General features: G+C 34.9%; 1 protein-coding gene and 1 non-coding gene across 3 annotated transcripts in view; both read left to right on the forward strand.

Moving 5' to 3' along the window:
* Nucleotides 1–21,939, forward strand: part of UFL1 (UFM1 specific ligase 1) — a 32,296-nt gene that overhangs the window by 3,740 nt on the left and 6,617 nt on the right. For both annotated transcript variants that reach the window (XM_025862824.2, XM_073893657.1), the window contains exons 4-13: nucleotides 195–292; nucleotides 815–929; nucleotides 2,504–2,634; nucleotides 9,112–9,170; nucleotides 11,717–11,863; nucleotides 13,227–13,402; nucleotides 14,580–14,759; nucleotides 15,620–15,740; nucleotides 18,414–18,530; nucleotides 21,592–21,709. In XM_025862824.2, the coding sequence (XP_025718609.2) occupies nucleotides 195–292; nucleotides 815–929; nucleotides 2,504–2,634; nucleotides 9,112–9,170; nucleotides 11,717–11,863; nucleotides 13,227–13,402; nucleotides 14,580–14,759; nucleotides 15,620–15,740; nucleotides 18,414–18,530; nucleotides 21,592–21,709 (1,262 nt within the window). The remainder of the gene's footprint in view (nucleotides 1–194; nucleotides 293–814; nucleotides 930–2,503; nucleotides 2,635–9,111; nucleotides 9,171–11,716; nucleotides 11,864–13,226; nucleotides 13,403–14,579; nucleotides 14,760–15,619; nucleotides 15,741–18,413; nucleotides 18,531–21,591; nucleotides 21,710–21,939) is intronic.
* LOC112819492 (U4 spliceosomal RNA) lies at nucleotides 7,382–7,515 on the forward strand. The gene has a single exon (XR_012378662.1). It is a non-coding gene; the product is annotated as a U4 spliceosomal RNA (small nuclear RNA).

Consider the following 21,939-nt stretch of genomic DNA (forward strand, 5'->3'; position numbering starts at 1 on the left):
GTTGTTCAGAAATGAAAGTTAATAAGCAATAAGCTTCTAATTTTTTATTTGACTGAGACTTTTCACAATATTTCAAATTAATTTGAAATTCATCTAGGAGAAAGTAAGTTTTTAAAAAGGTAGTTCTAATATGTAACTTCAAACTCAAGAAACAGTATGAATTTATCACTAATAGAAATTCATTTATTTTCCAGGTAATTAATGTGGATCTGACTCATATTGAAAGTAGAATTGGTGACATTGTAAAATCAGAAAAACATGTTCAGCTAGTGTTGGGACAACTGATAGATGAGTAAGTACAGTATTGAAGAACATTTTTTTGTGTTTCTTTTTTTTTAATAGTGTTTAAATTTAGAACAGTTGTGACCAGTTTGGCATTCTGTTTAGAACTCTCATATGCTGATTTTCATCATTGAGATCATTGTACTTAAAAAGTAGGTACTTAATTAGATGGAGTACTTGGAAATAATAAAAACTTTGATTTTTTTTTTTGCCTATTATTTTAAAGCAGCACAAAACATAATTTTTACAATCTTTCCTATATGATCTTAACTCAGAGCAAATCGCTTCCAAAACTGTTAATGAAAAACGTCTGCGGGAATTTACATTGTTAAAAAAAAATCTGAGCATTTATCATTTGGTTGACCTTATATTTAGTTGCATTGATAGGAAAAAAAAATTTCAGAATATGAGTCATGAATTGTGTTTACCTAAACATACCCTATTCATTATTTTGTTGGCATTTATTATTGCACAGAAATTAAACATAAAAGAGGAAAATCATTACTCCTAATTTTTTTTTTTAAACTCTTAGGAACTATTTGGATCGGTTAGCAGAAGAGGTAAATGATAAATTGCAAGAAAGTGGTCAGGTCACCATATCAGAGCTGTGTAAAACCTATGATCTTCCTGGAAACTTTCTGACACAGGTATTTTTTCTTAATAGTATAACATCTTTTCAGATAAATAAAGAATTTTAATTGGAAGAAAAAAAACTAGATTTTCTTACCATTAATTTTTTGTAAGTGTTTGGCTATTGTTGTTGTAGCAGTATATTTTGGGGATACTTCCTGTACATTGATGGCTCTGATTAGATCATTTAGAAGATTATTTCTTTGTTCTTAAAATAGTTTGACATTTTAAAATTATAGATATTTCTTTTGTACAATGGAAAGTGCACAGGCTTTGGAGTTAAACAGACTTTGATTTGAATTCATTTATGCCACTGTTTAGTTATTCAGTGTTAGGAAAATTATTTCAACTCTTTTGTGCTTCAATTTACGTATCTTTGAAATGGGAATAATTATCTTTTTCATAGACTTTAATGAGGTTATATATATGGTGTATCTAGTGAGATGTCTGGCACAACGGAGGTATTCAGTAAATGATGATTTTGTTTTGTATTTATTGGAATAAATAAGAGAAAAGCCAAATCTCTTTTTAGGTGTATATCACCTTAAGAAAATTCAGCTTATAAAAATTTACCAAACCATAATTGCGTGAGATTAATTTATAATACAAACAGATTTACTCACCCATTTTGAGAGAGTGATTTCCTATTATTACATCTAAAATACCATTTGAATATAGACCTATTTTATGTAGCATTTCAGGAGCCTTATTTCTATTTTAAGTGAGCAAATGTATTTTAATCACAGAAGATCAAAAAACGTACTTTTAAACATTTTTAAAGGTATCAGAACAGACCCAAATGATTTCTTATAAAACTGTGCTGTTGATACACTTTGTAAATATGTATGTTTTCTTAACATTTTTCAGTTCTAGTTTTTCTGAATATCATAGGCAGTATTCTAAAAGCTCATTAAGAAGTTTTTGGAAATACGTTTTTCTATATAAGAAAGTATCAGCCAGGCTGCCTTGAGTTTTAACTCATCTTGGGATGTGAAATATGTCCAGACTCATTTCAGATGTACCTAACCCAGTCATAATATAGCTATGGAGAAATACTCTTGGGATTTCCAGGAACTCATGCCGTCTGCCAGTAGAGATCTCTGGGCACCAATAAACTTGTTAATATTTGCATCAGAGAAGAGAACTTTTTAGGTCATATGTTTCCCTAGGTTTCAGAGTCTTGGAATAACATTTATTTTACTCAGTGTTCGAAGCTCCAGATAGGGTCTTCTTCAAGACGCGTATATGTCTCAGCTGCCTGTCTGTTTCAGGCTGCCTCTATCTAGAAAATTGGTTAATCAGTCACTTTTATTTTATATTAGAAGTAGCCCTTCTTAGCAAGTAGCAAAGCCTTTTAACATATCAGCTATATACTCACTCAATTCTTGATTCTGCTCTGAGATTATGAAGTTTCCTAGATCCTAAATCTTCATTTTAGCTTATATATCCTATGAATTTGTGCTTGTTGAAATTTCTCAATCATATGGATAAGACAGCGTCAGCGAGCAGCATGACTTTATTAAGACTATACAATTATATACGTATGATTTTGTTCTTTCAAATTAATAAAAATTTGCATCTTTACCCCCAGGCACTAACTCAGCGACTAGGTAGAATTATTAATGGACACATTGATCTTGATAACAGAGGAGTCATATTTACTAAAGCTTTTGTAGCTCGACATAAAGCACGCATCCGTGGACTGTTCAGTGCTATTACCCGGTAAGCCTGTTCCATTTTTTTTAAAGCCTGTTTTAAAATATGTATATTTTTACATATCTTTGATCATGGTTTGCTTTTTGTTTTTCTATCGGCTTTTTTTCTTTTCTTTCTTTCTTTTTTTTTAATTAAAATCTCATGCAGGGCCCTAATTTTTTAGACATATAGAGGGTTGGTAGCTTCTGTGAAACGGGAATGGGCATGCCAGAGCCCTAGAATGTAGCTAGACTCTCTCCGACCCACATCTCCTCCCACTCCCCATGTTAATCACCCTCATGACTCCAGATGCGGGTCTACAGAACACTCAGTCAGTATAGAAAGTCATCCTGGGATCATGGAAGGAGCGTGCAATTTAAAGTCAGAAGTTCTCAGGCCCTAGCTCTGTCACACAATAACCACGTGAGCTGCAGCAGATAAGTCAGTCACCTAACTCCTTTGAGCCTCAGATGGGACTAGGTAATTTTAGAACCCTTTTGACCAAATGACATTCTACAATTCTAATGACTAACAATATTCATTTCAAAATCACTTGAACTTTTTCTAAAGTAAGAATTTCTGAAGTGTTTGGAGCCTGAGTGACAGTCCAATATGGAATTAAGAAAACCTACATTCTTAATTATCTCCTCTCTCCTGTGTCATTAACTTTATCTCAGTGGTTTTTGGGTCCAGATTTCTCCCATTTTAAAACATCAAACCTGTCTCAACCCCATATTCCACTCTATCTACCACCGTATTCGTCCCTTTGCTTAAAGTAAACCATCTCAAGAGTTGATGTCTGCGTTTACTGTCTTAGTTTTCCTACCTTCTGTCATTTCTCAACTCTCCCATCTGGCTTCTACCAGCTTACAAAGTAATGATGTCAGTATCGTGAACTCTCATGGATCCTTTCTGACCTTGTTTTATTTGACTTGGCAGCAGCAGTATTTAACTCCAGTTCCGTCTTCCTTCTTGAAATGTTCTCGTTCCCTTTTTTTTTTTGAAACATCACATTTTACTGCTTTCTTCTTCCCTCCCTTGGCTGTACCTTCTCAGTCACCTTTTCCGGCTCTTCCTCCTTTCCCTAGCCTTTACGGTTTCCTTTCAGGCCATCTTTTCTTCTTAGTCTGGCACTGTCTTCCTAGGTGACTTTACCTTTCTTTTTAATTTCAGAATCCTATTGCCCACACAGCATCTCTACTGAAATGTTTTACAAGTCCCTCTAATTCAACATATTTAAAATAACTCACTGTCCCTGAGCTACCCCACCCTACCCCACCTGAATTTATTCTTCCACTTGTGTTTCCACTTTACTAGTCAATGTTATAAATCCGGTAGGTTTTGCCAGAGTCCTTGGAGTCATCCTTCACACCATCCTTTCTTTCACTACCCCCTTTTTCGAACCCAAAGGCTTTTGAATTCTGTATTCTAAATATTTATGTAATCTTTATTTGTGTGGCGTGACCGTTCACCCCACTTCAGTCCATTTTTTAACTAGACTATTTTAGTAGCTTTCTAACCAGTCTCCCTTCTTTTACTCTTATTACCTTCTGGAACATGGTTTTACACGGTAGCCACAGCAGTTTCTTTTTGTCATTCAGCAAATCAAAAGCATTTATTGAGCACCTAATACATGCAAGGCTCGGGTACAAAAGACTAGGTTAGAGGAGAAAGCTTGCCAAGTTAGTGCAACCATTTTCTTTTTTCCTTTCTTTTTTTTAAATCATCTCACAATTACAGAAAAATTGCAAGAGAACCTTTTTCTTCTGTCCATTTGAGAGGAAGTTCCTAACATAGTATCCCATCACCACAGATACATTAGTCTGTGTCCTACAAACAAGGGCATTGTCCTGTATAATCACATAACTATAATACAGACGTCAAAATACTGACATTGATATATTCCTGCCACCTAGTCCTCAGATCTCATTCACGTTTTACGAGTTTTCCAGTAATGTCCTTTACTGTAAGAGGACCCAGTTCAGAATCACATATTGCATTTAATTGTCATGTCTCCTTAGTCACCTTCAATCTGGAACACTCACTTGGTCTTTTTTTACTTTCATGACCTTGACACTTTTGAATACCACAGGCCAGTTATTTTGTAAAATGTTCAATTTTGCTCGTCTGCTGTTTTTTCATGCTGATGTTCAGGTTATGCATCTTTGACAGGAATGTAACCGAAGTGATTCTGTGTTCTTGTCATTGAATCCTAGCAGGGGTACAGTTTAGATTTTCTAGTTACTGATGGTGTGCACTATAACTTCTTAATGAGGAGGTATCTGTTAGGCTTGTCATAAAGCTACTTTTTTTTCCTTTATAATTAAGTATCTGTGGGGAAGGCAAGTTGAGATCTTGTAAGTTACCCTGTTTTTTTATCAAACTTTCAGTTTATTCATTTATTTAAATCAGTATGGACTCATGGCTCCCTATTTTATCCATTGGATTAAAATCTATTATCGTTATTTAGATATTTTTAAATTGGCTCTGATTTAGCCATTGGCCCACCCTTCAGGCTGGTTTCTGTGTCCTTTTAATATGACCCCATCACTCTTGGAGCACTTCTTTCTGGTACAACAAGAAGTTGTAAGCTCAGTTCATACTTCTCTTCTCCCAAACCTGGAATCGGCCGTTTCCCCAAGGAACGCTGCCTGGTTCTTTTTAGTAGAGTATACTATTTAGAAACCAAGATCTGGACACTGAATTGCTTATTGCTTATCACTGCTCCCAAGCCTCTCAGCAGACAAGTTAGGGGATACACAGACACATGTGTATCCACCCCTCTTTGTATCTATATTTTTGTATTTTTATGTTTATCAAAAACCATGAGTTCACACTGATACTCCGCAGTTCCCGTCCAAGCGCCCAGGTAGTTTTGCCCTAGTTCTCTCCTTTTCCGTATTTGCAACTTCCTTCTCTGACCCTGAGAAACCTAGTTCCCATTTTCCTTAATATACTGTTGACCCTTGAACAACACAGAGGTTAGGGGCACCAACCCCCACACCGCAGTTGAAAATCTGAGAATAACTTTTGACTCCTGCAAAACTTAACCACTCACAGCCTGCTGTTTACCAGAGGCCTTACCAGTGTCAAATAGTCGAGTAACATGCATCTTGTGCATGTTATATGAATTATATACCATATCCTTAAAATAAAGGAAGCTAGAGAAAAGAAAATATTAAGACTATCATAAGAAAGATGGGCCGCCTGGGTGGCTCAGTCAACTAAGCGTCTGTTCAGGTCATGATCCTGGGGTCTTGGGATCCAGCCCCGCGCTGGGCTCCCTCCCAGCAGGGAGTCAGTCTGCTTCTCCCTCTCCTTCTGCGCCCACCCCCCCCCACTTGTGCTCACTCTCTCTCTGTCTCTCAAATAAGTAAATCTTTAAAAAAAAACCCAAGATTATCATAAGAAAGAGAAAATACATTTACAGTGCTGTACTATATATATTTTTTAAAAATCTACATATAGGGGGGCCCAAGTGGCGCAGTTGGTTAAGCGTCCCGACTCTTAGTTTCAGCTCAGGTCGTGACCTCAGGGTCGTGAGATCGAGCCCCATGTCAGGCTCCACGCTCAGCACGAGTCAGCTTGGACTTTTTCTCCCTCTCCCTCTGCCCCTCTAGCCTCTGCTCATGTGCTCTCTCACTCTTTCTCTCAAATGAATAAATAAATCTTTAAAAAAAAACTACATGTAAAGTGGACCCGTGCAGTTCAAATCCACGTTGTTCGAGGGTCAGCTAAATTTACTTGTTTGAGTGATTCCCCTTTATGTACCTGATTTCCCGTTGCTGCTGCAGCTCTCTTTCCCATGTGGATGCCCTCCTTTCTCCACATCGGCTCTGACAGCCTGTGCCCTCCTAACACAAGAAACTGATTAGCAGTAGTTATTTCTGGGAGAACTGGGTAGCTGAGTGATAAGAATGAAGGGGGATTCAGTTTTGTACCTTTTTGGTGCTGTGTTTTTTTATTACTTGGTCAAAAAATAAAAACAAAATATGTTTTTCTATTGACAGTTTTTTTTCTTTGACTATTGCGGTGAGTGTGGTTACCATCAGGTTTGGCAAATAATATTTTTTCTGACTCACAGTAGCCCTGAGTTTCTCTGTGTAGAGGTATTATGCATATGCTCAGCACCTAATTTAGCGTAAAATAACAATACTGTAAAAAAAAAAAAAAAAGCATGAGGGCAAAACAAATTCTGAGCCTCAAAAGATGTTGCTAGGCTGTGTGACTTCCAGATAGTTTCATTTAATGTACCATATCATCATATTTGTCTCTTAAATATAAGGGACCCTCCCCGGCCCCCACTTTTCTGGTCTAACTTCAGAGAAAACACCTGCATCTCTGATTTTAAAAGGGTTTATATTGTTGTTATAGGTAGCCAGAAAGAAGATCAGGAAATAAAACAGTGAGATATATAGGTATACTAAACTACATTGTATTCCAAATTGAAATAAAAATTCAACAGCTAAGTTTTATTGTACAAAAAAAGCTAGAAGTTTTGTGCAGTTCAATTAAATACTTACTGAAAACCCAAATTAAATTATGCACGCAGAAATTTTAAGATAAAGTCCTTCAAAAATGTGTTCAGGTAGAAGGGAACAGAAAACAAAAAATAGAACTTGAGAAGATTGTAATAATAAGATAAACAGAGAGCAAACTTCACCAAGCACTTAAATGGACCTGATTGATTTGGGGGTTCTAGATAATTTACCTGAAACACTAGGATAAATTAATTTAATAAAAAAAAATCTACATTAGAATTTGATAAAAATAATAATTTGCACAGTGGCAGTATCGTAGCCAATGAGGTTTACCCGAGGTGCGATTATTGCTAATTGAAAATAATAATTTAGCCAAAATTCCCAAACACAGGGGTTTTAAATATCAATTCATATTCAGACAAATGTTTCTGCTCTCCCAAGTTTGTCATAGAGAAAATTCATAACATCTTAAATAATCACCAGAGAATTGAGTACTTGGAATAACTTAAAAGTCTCTTAGGTATATGCATAAAAATAAAAACATAGACTAAACCCAAACCAGAAAACAGGCATAGTTGCCTTAAGATGAATAGGGAAAAATATATAGTCATAAAAAGAAAGTCTGTGTTGTTTTCTTTATAATTTCCCTTACTTAAAAAAAAAAGATAATTATAAAAGAAAAGCATTCACAGGGATCTACCCAAAAGAAATAAAGAGAGGGCGCCTGGGTGACTCAGTTGGTTAAGCGACTGCCTTCGGCTCAGGTCATGATCCTGGAGTCCCGGGATCGAGTCCCACATCGGGCTCCCTGCTCAGCAGGGAGTCTGCTTCTCCCTCTGACCCGCTTCCCTCTCGTGCTCTCTATCTCTCATTCTCTCTCTCTCAAATAAATAAATAAATAAAATCTTTAAAAAAAAAAAAAGAGGGCAGGTACTGAATGGAGCACTGGATGTTATATACAGACAATGAATCATGGAACACTACATCAAAAACTAATGATGTAATGTATGGTGATTAACATAACAATAAAAAATTATTTAAAAAAAAGAAATAAAGAGATATGTCCACACAAAGACATGTACACAAATGTTCATGCAGCATTATTCATAATAGGCCCAAACTGGAAACAGTCCAATTGGTCAACTGATAAATGAATAAACAAAATGTGGTATCTCCATACAGTGAAATGCTATTCAGCAATAGAAAAGAGTAAATACCGATTCATGCTTCATCATGCACGAACCTCAAAATGATGCTAAGTGAAAAAACCCAGACATAAGAGACATATATTGATTCTATTTTTATGAAATTTCTAGAAGGGCAAATTTATAGAGGCAGAAAGCAGATCAGTGGTTCTCTAGGACAAGGGGTGGAAGCAGGAATTAACTACGAACATCTCTGAAGGAATTTTTTGGGTGATGGAAACATTCTAGACTTGAGAGCTATAGTGATGGTTCCTCAATTTTATAAATTTATTAAGATGCTTGAATTGTATGTAAATTATACCTCATTAGAACTTTTTTTTGTTTTTTTAAGAAACACTGTCATTACAGAAAATAGTGCTAAACAAAAAGGAGCATTTTAAGTGGATCCCTCCCAGTCCTCTACCTAATCTGGGAGTATATCATTCCAGATTCCTTTCACTACATGTATGATTTCACTTTTCAAAAACAGATTCAGAGAACATTCACTTGGCTCTTCCTAGGTGGAGAAAGAGCCTCCCAGAGGGAAAGAATAGAATGAAGAAAAACGAACATAAAATAAAAGCAGATCGGGTATCATTAAATCTGAGGTGGTAATTGGTGAGAAAGTGAATTGTTCCTGGATTGTCGATAAAAATCAATTCCCCTGGGATTTCAGTAGTGTAATTCTGATTAAGGATGTAAAATCTGGTATTATTTTTGCCTTCATTTTTTTTCTTTTAAATGGGTTTTTCATAAACTAGTTATCCTAGTGATTTTTATAATTCATAAATATGTGTAACTCTAGAATGAATAAGGTCTTTTTATTTCTTTCCATAAAGGCCTACAGCAGTAAATTCTCTCATTTCAAAATATGGATTTCAAGAGCAGCTGCTTTACTGTGAGTTTGCTTTAAATTATGTGTCACTTAATTAGCTGCTGAATAGACTATTAATGTGAAACTTACTAATTTTTCATGTTTTGACTTCTTTTAACCTTAAAACTTACATAACTAAAATATTTCTAGTTGAAAGGTTTTGCTATACCAATTTTCATGTATATATCTATCTGTTATATCCACCAGACATTTAGTGTTGGCTACCCCCAAAGGAGTAGAATGAAAAACAAATTGTGTGTGTGTGTGTGTGTGTGTGTGTGTGTGTGTGTGTGTGTAAAATACTGCTATATTTATATATATATACTGCTATATTTATATATATTTATAGAGAGAAATTTAAAATTGTAGGATTAAAGAATAATTTTCTCTTTGTTTCTTACAGATTCTTGCTACATTTTCTAACATGAAAGTAAACAGTGTTTGTCTAAAAAATTTTTAGAGGTACCAGCCTGGCTCAGTCAGTGGAGCATGCGACTCTTGATTTCAGGGTCATGAGTTCAAGCCCCACATTAAGCATAGAGCTTACTTACTTAATAAATAAATAAATAAAATATTTTAAGAAATAAAAAGTAAAAAAATTTTACAAAGAGGATAATACCAGGAAAAATATGTTTTTAGCATTCAAACAGCATTGTAATATATCCAAAATAGCCTTGGTTCATAACCTATGTTATGTGTATGTTTGTGAAGCTCTTATCAGGTTTTGAGGGGTTTTTTAAAGTCTTGCTGGAATAATTCTTAAAAACAATGACTTAGGGCACCTTGGTGGTTCAGTTGGTTAAGCGACTGCCTTCAGCTCAGGTCATGATCCCGGGGTCCTGGGATTGAGTCGCGCATCGGGCTCTCTGCTCAGCAGGGAATCTGCTTCTCCCTGTGACCCTACCCCCTCTTGTGCTCTCTCTCTCTCTCTCTCAAATAAATAAATTAATTAATTAAAAAATAAGTAAATAAAAACAATGACAGTCTCTTGGCTCAGATATCTGTGCAAATAGAAGAATTAAAATGAAGGCTGGAAAAGAAATTCATGTATAAAACCAAAAGTTAGTTTTAATTCACTGTATTTTTCAAAATATGCAGTTAAATTTGGGTTTTTTGTTTAATAAATTTAAAATTAAAGATGTAACATATATTGGAATCTACTAATTGGAGATTAGTGGGATTTCATGTAAAGTTCTTCAAGTAATAATTGATAACTTGATACTTAGCATGGATTTATTTGTACAGTCACAAAATTTAAAATTATGTGTTGCAGTCTGTTGAAAAATCTAGACTTTTCTAATGTATCCTAATTTACTCAGCACCGAAATCTTGCAAGCTAATTTTTATTTCTGATAAAGACTAATTTTCATAAACGTTTCTTTGCCAGTCATCTTTTGACTGTCCTTTCTGATTTGCTTAGAAATAACTCCTTCCTATCTGCTTTGTCTTTTTCAGGGGATTTTGATATTTAAACAATAAAATGTTTAGTTAAATGTTATGATTTAAATAAAAAGCATATATTTTATGTTAATGGCAGTACCATCCAGTTCTCAGACTGGCATCAGTCTTTTGATGATGATGATAGTGATTAATGCTGCTGCTGGTGGTGGTGGTATTTAGTTAACATTTGCTGAGTGCTTATTATATGCCAGCTACTGTTCTGAGCAGTTTACTTGAATACCACAATTCTTGAGGACACTGACCATTAGCCCTATTTCATAGCTGAGAAAGTGGAAGCATAAGTAAAATGACTTGCCCGGTTTTTGTCAGGGAGTAGGTGACTGAGTTGAGATTTGGATGTAAAGGGTGTCTAGCTAGATCCAGATCCATCCTCTTAACCACAGCATTATACTTCTCTTTCATGTGCTGCAATTTAAACAGTAGAAATGTAATAACATAAAAAAACAGTAGAAATATAATAACTTTTAAAAATTTTCATGGCTTTATTTCACACAATTGATTCTAATGTGATCCAGGGGTCTTAAGTTTTCTAAATATGAGAAAATTGAACTTGGAAACACTTAGGGATTGCATATTATCTATTCTCCAAGTGTTTAGTCATCCACTTTCAAAAAACGTATCATAAAATAAATAAATGGCATGGTTTTTTTCCCCAAAATTAACTAAAATATTAAATGTTAATGTTATACAGTTATAAGTTCAGCACTTTTAGCTAGTTGCCAGAATTTCCTAAATTTGTGACCTGAATATTCTCATAAATGGCAGGAAAGTTTTGTCTAAAATACAACGTCTTGGGACGTGGCTCAGTGGGTTAAGTGGCTGCCTTCGGCCTGGGTCATGATCCCAGCGTCCTGGGATCGAGTCCCACATCGGGCTCCTTGCTCAGCAGGGAACCTGCTTCTCCCTCTCTCTCCCTCTGCTTGTGCCCTCTCTGTCAAATAAGCAAAATCTTTAAAAAATAAAATAAAATACAACGTCTTCATTTATGCAATTTAAACTTTAAATTGCTTTTTTAAAGGGTAAGAATAACTAAATTGTGAAATAGTATTTTACTTTTGAACATTTATACCTGCTCTGATTTATTTGTATTTGTTTGGTTTTGTTTTAAGCTGTGCTTGAGGAACTCGTTAATAGTGGACGTTTACGAGGCACTGTGGTTGGTGGCAGACAGGATAAGGCGGTGTTTGTCCCTGACATTTACTCCAGAACACAGAGTACTTGGGTGGATTCCTTTTTCAGACAGAATGGCTATCTAGGTAACTATTTCTTTTTGTCTTTGAAACTAAAACTTCTTTCTAATACTGCACACATTCTTATAAAGTATTGTATTAGTGCTGGGAGTACACACATGCTCTGCTATTGACAGCAGCTTATAATGGTTCTCTTTGAGTGTAAAAGTAGCCAAATTACAGATTTTTGTTGGTTTTGCAAATGAGTTTAATTTCATAGTTATTGAACAGTTGTAATGTGGAAGGGCCAAAATCTGGTATTGATTGTTACCAGTCTTCCAGTGATATGATACTATTACAACTTCAGATATATTTGAAGTCATGAAAAGTAATTTTATTTATTATATCTTATATTTTATGAAGTTGCCCAGTTATTCAGATACATAATCTTGGAAATACTTTATTTTCGCTTTCAGCTTTACAATGTGCATTTTTATTAGTCATCCACTTCAGAAAACCTGAAGCTATTCTAACTTCTGTTTCTGAGGTTCTGTCATTTGGATAAAGTAGATTGACTGAATTTAATCATTAAAACAATTAGCAAATATATATGCACACATGTAACATATATATTATGTGTGTACATGAGCTTACTTAGTTTGATCAGTTTCATAACCCAGGTCAGATCATGTAAGAGATCAGTTGTTTTCTCAGTAATAAACCCATAAGATACTAATGTTCAAACAGTTTAAATCTATGCTAGAATACTGGGTTTTGCTTAATGTTTTCTTGGCTTTCTGTAACGTACTTTTCAGTTTCTTCAGCCATGGACTTGGATCAGAACTTCGTTATAATTAATTTTCTTAAATATGATTATTTGGGGGCAGAGCGTACAATAGATCTCTCCAATAACTTTAATGGCTATAAATTTAAGTCTTTTTTTTTTACTTTTGTTTATATGCTAAATCTAGTTTATATGCCAAATCTAGTTTAAATTAGACTAGGGAATTACTTTGTCCTAAGTTGTCTGATACCTTTAGTTAACTGTAATAAGCAAAATAAATTCCAGTTTTTGCTTCTTTACTAATAAATTATTACATTCTCCTTAACTCCCGTTTCTACTTTTTTGATCTATAGTTCTCATGTTTCCCTTTGACCCCTCAATTAAGGAGGGTGTGACATAGCTGGGATTGAGGAAGCATTTGAACTAATTTTTCTACAGCTATGTTTAGTAATAAAAATTTGGGAAGGTAGCCAGCCGCCTAACAGGAAATAGGCTGTGGTACATTTCTATGCTTTATTCTTTAAAACAAACAAAACAGAAAAAGTGCGTTCACAAAGAATAGGTGTTGGTAGAACTTAATTTTTCTAAGACTTCTAAAAGATATGAATGATTGACAATTCTGTTCCAATGTATTCTATTCCATTTCTATTTGTGATATATTTCTAGAATTTGATGCTTTATCCAGACTTGGAATCCCAGATGCTGTGAGCTACATAAAGAAAAGATACAAGACTACACAGCTCTTGTTTTTGAAAGCCGCTTGTGTTGGTCAAGGACTTGTGGATCAGGTGGAAGCATCAGTAGAGGAAGCCATCAGCTCTGGAACATGGGTTGATATCGCAGTATGTTTTATCTTCTTCTTGTTAATTTTTCTTTAAACCAGTGACCACTGATATTCACTAGTATGTGGTCATTTTAAGTATTGAGATACAGAAAAGTAGTCTTGGCTTTGTAGCCAAATTCTAGCAGTCACTGTTATAGCAAAAACAGTTTTAATTATGCTTAGAGACTTTATAGCTTTTGAGGTAGAATGACCTTTTATATATGGATAGTCAACATCCAGAATTCCATAAGTCTCCAGACAAATAAGCAAACAATGTAACACTTTTTTCAGGCCTGCCATTGAAATTGATGAGATTTCTCACAATCTTATCCAAGCATTCACAACTTTACTGGCATCAGGCATTATATAGTATTTGTGTATCCCTTATCCATTCGTTAACCTCTGCTCATGTATTAACATGAGCTGCTTTAGCCCTGGTAGTGTTTACTTCAGTGTTCAGTATTGACCTGCCTTTATTATGCCAAAGAGATAAGTGTAGGTGAAGAGAAAGAAACAAGAGGCCATTCCATTATTTACTAGTCAGGGCAAAGTAGAAAATTACTTGTTTTGGATACACAAGTTTCCAGAGGTTCCAGATTTCGGTGTTCATTTATTCATTCAACAAATTTTAAGTACCATCTGTGTGCCAGGAACCATTTTACTTGCTGGGAATGTGGTGCCCACACAAGTTTCCTAGGTGGAGATAGTTAATGAAAATGGTAATTTCAGATAGTCCAAAGAGCTAAGAAATCTATTTTGGAGGTAAAGTTGTCAGGACTTGATGGTGGATTGTTCTTGGGTTTATGAGAGGAATTGAGTGTGACATGTAGGTTTGGGGCCTGATCAACTGCATGGAGAACAGTACCATTAATTGAGATGGGGGAACAATGGAGAAGGGTGGGTGGGACCTAGGTGTTGGGGGTAGGCGGCTGCAATCAGTGTTGTTCTGGACATGTGGAATTTGAGATGCCTATTAGGCATAAGAGCAGAGATGTTAGGGAGGCAGTGGGCATATAACTCCAGAGCTCAGAGTGATGATGAAAGCAGAAATATAATTTGGGAGGTTATCAGCATAGAGATGGTTCTGAAGGCCACTGGACTTAATGAGATCACCTAGGGAGGGCATATATGTGTAACAAATGGTTTGTCTCTCTGATACTGTATTTATACTTGTTATCTTTTGTTTCTGATTCTAGCCTCTGTTACCCAGTTCTTTATCAGTTGAAGATGCTGCCATGTTGCTTCAACAGGTGATGAGAGCATTCAGCAAGCAAGCTTCAGCTGTAGTCTTTAGCGACACTGTTGTCGTCAGCGAAAAATTCATAAATAACTGCACAGAACTCTTCAGTGAACTGATGCACCAGAAAGCTGAAAAGGTATGCCAGATTTCCTTTCCCTTACTAATCTTAACAGGATTTTCACATTAGAATCATCGGACATCTTTTTGAAAAATGGAGTATGCAGCATATACCCAAAAGTGAACACTGTGTTTCATGCATCATTTTCCTTTAATGCATCATTCCTTTCTTTTTCTTCTTGATTTGTTTTTCCCCTTCTTCACTCCCATCAGGACATATAAGTTAGAACGTAGGGAGCTGATTTTATAAATTGAAATTATATAAATGAAATTATATACTTCACAGTTAAGTCACCTAAAGGTCTTAGTCCAACATTAAAGTCCACAAAAATGTTATCTTTGGATTATATGCATAAATATACAGTATATCAATCAATCACTACACTATATATTTATATGTATAAATACACATATATACATAAAACAGTTTACATGATTTAAGTGTGCCAACTCATCCTACATGGTCATTCTGTTAGGGTGAGGGATGGAGATTTTGTTAATCTCAGGTAGCCAAGTGGCGCTGGACTTGGGAGCCTCAAAAAGAAGAGCAAGGTCACCTAGTAAGCAGTGGTTAAAAGAAGCCAGATCAGCTGAAGAGGTTGCATCTGATGTGTGATCAGTTTTTCAGGGACCAGATAGGATTTTTCATTATTTGATCACAGAATCAAAAAGTTAAGAATAGCAAGGGAAGAGACTGATCTTTGGCAAGGAGAAATAGTTTCAGAGTGGCAACTGTTGGACCAGGCTCTATAGTTCTTCTTATCAATGAGATCGAACAAGAATAATTAGCATGAGTAATAATAATTGAGTATGTAAATAACTTCTATGTTTTCTATAATGCCATATATTTTTGCTTACCAAAAACGTGTTTTATTTCAGGAAATGAAAAATAATCCTGTTCATTTAATCACTGAAGATGATCTGAAACAGGTCTCCATTTTAGAAAGCATTAATACAAGTAAAAAGGATAAAAAAGATGAACGAAGGAGAAAAGCAACAGGTAATAAATTATTATTAACCAAGAAGATTCAAAGATGAGTTTTATTTGTTGCAGTGAACTCTACATTTATTAGGTCCTTTGAAGGGGATTTATCTTTAACTGTTAATATTAGCCAAATCTTTTCTTAATGAATTAAATTTCGATTATGAAAATGGAAATATTAGTGATTGCTTTCTCTTTTTTTATTTTGTGAGAACTAAGTTAATTTCATGACCTGGCCCATGTCCCATTGTTTGCCCCCTCACCATCTGTGTTCCAGCCCAGTAGCCTTTTTTTTTTTATTCTCAGATTTGGCAAGTTTGTGTTTACGTGAAAGCCTTTGCATTAGCTATTCCCTCCCCCTGAATGTTCTCTCTCGAACTTCAGGTAACAGATTTCTTCTTCTCATTCAGAGCTCAAGTTTAAGTGTTAGTTCCTCAGAGAGGCCTCCCTCACCACCTGGAATGGTAGACATGGTCACTCTCCATCATATTATCTTCCAGTCTTTTTTGTATTGCTTTTAGCACTGTCTTGCGTTTTATTGTTTGGAAACCTTGTCCATCTTGTTTATTGTTTCCCTAGTCCTTAGAGCACTTGTTGGTGTATTGTAGATGTTCTATAAATTATTTATTGAATGAATGAATTTCCCAAGGAGATCTCATCATTTCTTTCTTTCTTTTTTTTTTTTTTAATTAAGAATCACTGGAAATTATTCTAGGTAGCACTGGTATACTAGTAACTTGCATTTGGAAATTAACATGTGTTTTCCATACTTTTTATAGTAGGAATGATTTTATTAGTCCTATATCAGAGTTAAAGAAACTAGATATTCAACATGTTTCATTAATACAGCTATATTGAAGATGTGTTATAAAAACTTCATTTTTGTTGTGGGAATTCACTCTGTTTTCTTTGAGATTGTTTCTTTCCTCTTCAAAAACCTTTTTCTAAAAAATCTTTCAATGTTGATACTTTGAAATTTCTCTGTATTTTTCTGGGAAAACCATACTCTAATAAATCATGGTAGTATTCACAGCCATGCATATTTTATCATATTATTTGAAGATGTGCTTATAAATTCACCTTAATCAGTTGGTTGCACTTATGTCAGAATAGCTAGTTTGTTTTATTTCCTTCTAAAAATTCAGAGTCATCTGGTCATCATCTCAAGGATAGTACTATCATATCATAATAGTTTAGATATAGTGCATGGAATAATGTCAAATTTAAATGTCTTCCCTCTAAGAAATTTATTGCCAAATTATGATTTTGAGAGAATTGTGTTTTTTTTTAATTTCCAAGGTTATCTTTTTTTATTATGTTAATCACCATATATTACATCATTAGTTTTTGATGTAGTGTTCCATGATTCATTGTTTGCGTATAACACCCAGTGCTCCACGCAGTATGTGCCCTCTTTAGTACCCATCACCAGGCTGACCCATCCCCCCACCCCCTCCCCTCTAGAACCCTCAGTTTGTTTCTCAGAGTCCATAGTCTCTCATGGTTCGTCTCCCCCTCCGATTTTTTTTCCTTCATTCTTCCCTTCCCGCTATCTTCTTTTTTTTTTTTTAAACATATAATGTATTATTTGTTTCAGAGGTACAGGTCTGTGATTCAACAGTCTTACACAATTCACAGCGCTCACTATAGCACATACCCTCCCCAGTGTCTGTCACCCAGAGAATTGTATTTTTCTATCATAAAAGCAAGGGAAAATAAATTAATAGAACTTACAATTATAGGACATGATGAAATTTAAAGGAATTGTACTTAGAACTTAGAAAAAATCTGTAGTTTGTATGTCATTTTACTTTATGGAAAATTAATCTTTTATGAAGAAATATAGTTTCAATATTTTTCGGTGTGTCAATCCCATTATTAGATCAGTATTCTATTTTGTTGAATTGATACTTTAAATGTAAATATGTAAAGCAGAGAAACATCTCAACATTACTTTTATTTACAGTGTCTTAGTTTGTCTCATAATTTGTATTTTTTTAGTCTTTCTTTAGCCAATAGGTGATTGATAACTATATTTTTCTACTCATCCAACTTAATATTCATGGTCAGCATTTATTGAGCTCCTTTTAATGTGTCAAGCATCGCTTTAACCCCAAGGATACAAACATTAGTGAGCCATGCTCCCTGTTCTCAAGAAGTTCATTGTCTCGTTGGTTGGTGGGAGACTCAGGATGTCTCCTCTAAACATGAATAATAATCTTTCAACCAAAAAGACAAAACCAGGGGTAATTAAACTTGTGAAGTCCTGTAATAGGGGATATTAATGAGGCTGTAGTAACAGAGATGAGCAAATGAGGGCACATTTCTTCTGGGGAAGGTGGAAGAAGCAGTAAAGGAATGGGTTTGGCCCAGACAAAGCCAGACAAAGCTATAGAAAAGAGGTATCCTTAGTGAAGGAAAAAGAGACTGTGGAAGAGCCTGCCTTTAGAGCAGGTAAGCTATCTACATGAGTTGCTCAAATTCAAGAGATTTCACATTTTATTAAGTTTTTATTGACGGAATTACAAAACTTGTGTTGTAATAAAAAAAAAACTCCCACCTTAAATAGCCACTAAAAGTTTAATTATTTGGCTTCTATTGTTCTGCTGTAAAGTTAAATATGACAATATAGTGTCATCATTTCCTGAAAATCTCCAGTTAGCTAATACTAACTATGTCATTTCCCACCAGAGGGCAGTGGAAGTGTGAGAGGAGGCGGCGGCGGCAATGCCAGGGAGTACAAAGTTAAAAAAATCAAGAAGAAAGGAAGAAAAGAAGAGGATAGTGATGATGAGTCATCTCATACTGGTGTGTAGCTTTATTTTACTTTTCCTTTGAAAGTGTGTCATTTGCAAACATTTTCTTAAGATGTAGACCATTAGACGTGTATGCTTCTGCAAGAAGTCCTTGCCTTGCACAGTTTTGCGCACGAATTTCAGTTACCACGGCTTAGTTGATGACACCAGCCCCCCATCAACATGGTTCATATTCTAGTTACCAGGGTGTATTAACAGTGAGTACTTGTATAAAGTACAGGCATTGCTGCTGGCTCCTCGGGCCATTGATCAGCACATGAAATAATACATGTGCATCATGAGCTATGACAATCACATCACTTGTTTCAAAGTCTGTCAGCGATTGATCCCTGTGCGTCTCTTCTTCACTTTATGCCCAGACAACAAACCATGTAGTTATGTTGCCTCCTTGTCTCCCAGTGATGAATCCCTATGACATTTTGCGAAATGGATAATCAAAAGGGAACTGGCTAACAAAGATGAAAATGCAGCCAAGAAATGAAAAGTGATAACACTGGAAGTAAAATATGAATCAAGAATAAATGGTATTCGGGAAGAACTAGCTGACTGTGGGAATGTTGGCATTGCCACTGTTCAGGAGACTAGGTATGCGGCCACAGGAGCTTGGCAGAGGCACACTTACTGACCAAATGGGGAAAGTGGTTGTGACAGAGAGGATGAAAATGTCCTAGAGGATGTGTAGTTGGCAGAAAACTTCATGTTAAAGGAATTCCCAGAGATGTTTCACAACATTGAAAGGGCAAAGGATAAAATGCTGTGAGCTGATCCAGAGTTAAAAAAGGAGAATGACAACTTGCCAAGGCATAGAAAAGATGCTTGCTCTGTATTGTAAGTTACAGCCTGAGAAGGCAAGCACTGTTCAGACTATTTTTGGTAAGTTTTTTACGAAGAAAATACTTTGTTGCCCACTATTTCTGATGAGCTAAATTATGGTATACTAAATTATGAGTATTAATTTTCTTTTTCATTTCTCTTTACATTTATAACCAACAGTAAGAGCTCTTAATGTTTTCAGACATTTTTAAAAAAATCACAGAACAATCGTAAGTTCTCCCATTGTTTGTTAAGAACACCTTGCACAGTTTCAACTTGCATAGTCATTTTTATGGTTTCCCACTGCCCTACAAAACAAATTATAATATTTTATTAAAAGTGGATTTCTGCATATTCAAGTAGGAAACATTGAGTTTATGCATATTTAAGTTTTATGGTAACATCTAACTGGTTGGTTGCTTCTATCTAAGGGGGAGAATTAAGCATACGCATCTTCCTTTTTGGAGACTTGTTCGCATTTGGTACTGTTAAGTCAGCAAGAGACATGTTAGTTTTTCTAGGTAAAATTATGATTCTTTTATATTGTGTTTTAAATATATTTACTTAATGAATCTATGATACCTCCGTTTTCTTTTTCCCTGGTAAAAAGAGAAGAAAACTTGAAATGATGATAATTTGAAATTTTTATTTTACCTCTTCCACAGAGCTCATTGTGTATGGGCTAGAGCTGGGAGGTGTAGGTATCAAGTGACACGGCTTTAGCCATTAATGTGCTAGCACTAGTGATAGCATCATTGCTTAAGATCTATGTTTAAAGTATTCTTTACTTTACGTAAAGAATAAAAATAAAGACAGGTAAAAATAGCTACTGTTCTCAACATGCATAAAACAATATTAATTAAAATGGTCTTCATAGAAACTACTAGCCCTGTTCTTATTTTAAATAGTATTAAGACTGTCCTATGTGCGTTTTAATTTTCATTGATAAATGAATTTCTCTATTCCCCAGATGTACTAGGGGTGGGAGAGAAGGGGCATTTCACAAAATATTTCTCTAATATCTGTAGCTTTAAGTAATTGTTAAATGAGGCATATGATACTCCTTTTGTGCATAGATTATGGAGAAGGGCTATAAAGGTAGTAAAACCATTCTACCTAAAAAGATGTAATTTCAGTGCCTTTGAAAGGGGGTTGTGTTATAATCTCTGAAATGGGGGATGTAATTAGGTTCTCAGCTAAAATACAGCATCAACTCAGTGTGAAAGATTACTAGATGGAAATATAACTTAATAACTTATAAAATGCATGCAGGAAGCAAACAGAGAAAGCAGACACTATGTGATGTGAAAGTTCAGGAATAGATAGCAGATCTCAAAAAGAAAGGATATTGGATCTGTTCTAACGTGTCCATCTGTTCTAAAGCCGTGATGTCAACTTACTTACTGATTTTTGAGCTATTTTTTAATTTCTTTATTTTACTATTTTTTTATTTTTATGTCTAAGGTTTTACAATGATCAAATCTAGCTGCAAATAATCACTTTTATATTTTTACAATAATAATAATGGAAATATTGTTAGTTTTTTTTGTCTGCAACCCGTGCTTATCCAAGTCGGTGAGAAAGCATGACATTTCCACACTTAACAATTATTTCCATTACGGTAGCTGCGTACAAATTTTTCCTGGCATAGAATTATTTTTGTAAGAAGAAAAATAAATGATGAGTGTAAAATTATGAGGTTTTTTTTCATCTTTGCCTTTCCCAAAAGAGAATTTTTAGCTTAATTCTACTGGAGTTGTAGTTCACATGATTATAAAGGCTTTTCCTGAAGATCTTCTGTAAATTATAAGGATGATTTGATTTTTAGTAACTATTCATTTTTATAAAGAAGGAAATTCTGCTGAGTATACATTGTTCAAAAAAGAGAAGTTATCTTTTTCTTAAAAGATTTTTTTTTCCATCCAGTTGATTATTTTGATTTGCCACTATTTGCCTCATCCAAGTTAGATCAGGGGGAAAATCATCTTTATTATTTTCTGATTGACATTAGAACAGTCATTAAATAAAGTTAGAAAATTATTACTCAAAAGAAATGCCACTCTGTGTCCTATTTTTAAAATTGTTTTCATTGGTTATTGCTGTCTGACGCTGGCAATGTCCGTGAATGAATTACCATCTTAATGGTAATTTAATTACCATTCAATATGTTAATGAACCTTGTTTGCTTTTAGGTTGCTGTATGTTTTTGTTGTTTTTCCTATTGTGCGTTTCTGCTACAGGAAAGAAGAAGCCAGAGGTCACTTTTATGTTCCAGGATGAGATTGAAGATGTTTTAAGAAAACACGTACAAGATGCCCCTGAGGAATTTATTTCTGAACTTGCTGAGCACTTAATAAAGTAAGTATAAAAACATATTTTTTCTGTTTTATGATAGAAATTCAGTGAGTTATTAAATAAAATTTTCACCAACATCATGGAAAGCATAGCTTTTAAGTCTTTTCTTTTCAAAGCTTAGAATTTAAGCTAGCCACCAAATTCCAGATTTTGTTTGCTGTATGCTGTTCCATTCAACAGACGTGTAAGTGCTTTGGGCGAGGCAGTGTGGGAAATAAAAGGTGAGAGTGTGG

Source organism: Callorhinus ursinus, unplaced genomic scaffold, assembly GCF_003265705.2.
Source record: "Callorhinus ursinus isolate GAN/ISIS: 27379988/994484 unplaced genomic scaffold, GSC_fseal_2.0 scaffold6, whole genome shotgun sequence".
Classification (NCBI taxonomy): Eukaryota; Metazoa; Chordata; class Mammalia; order Carnivora; family Otariidae; genus Callorhinus; species Callorhinus ursinus.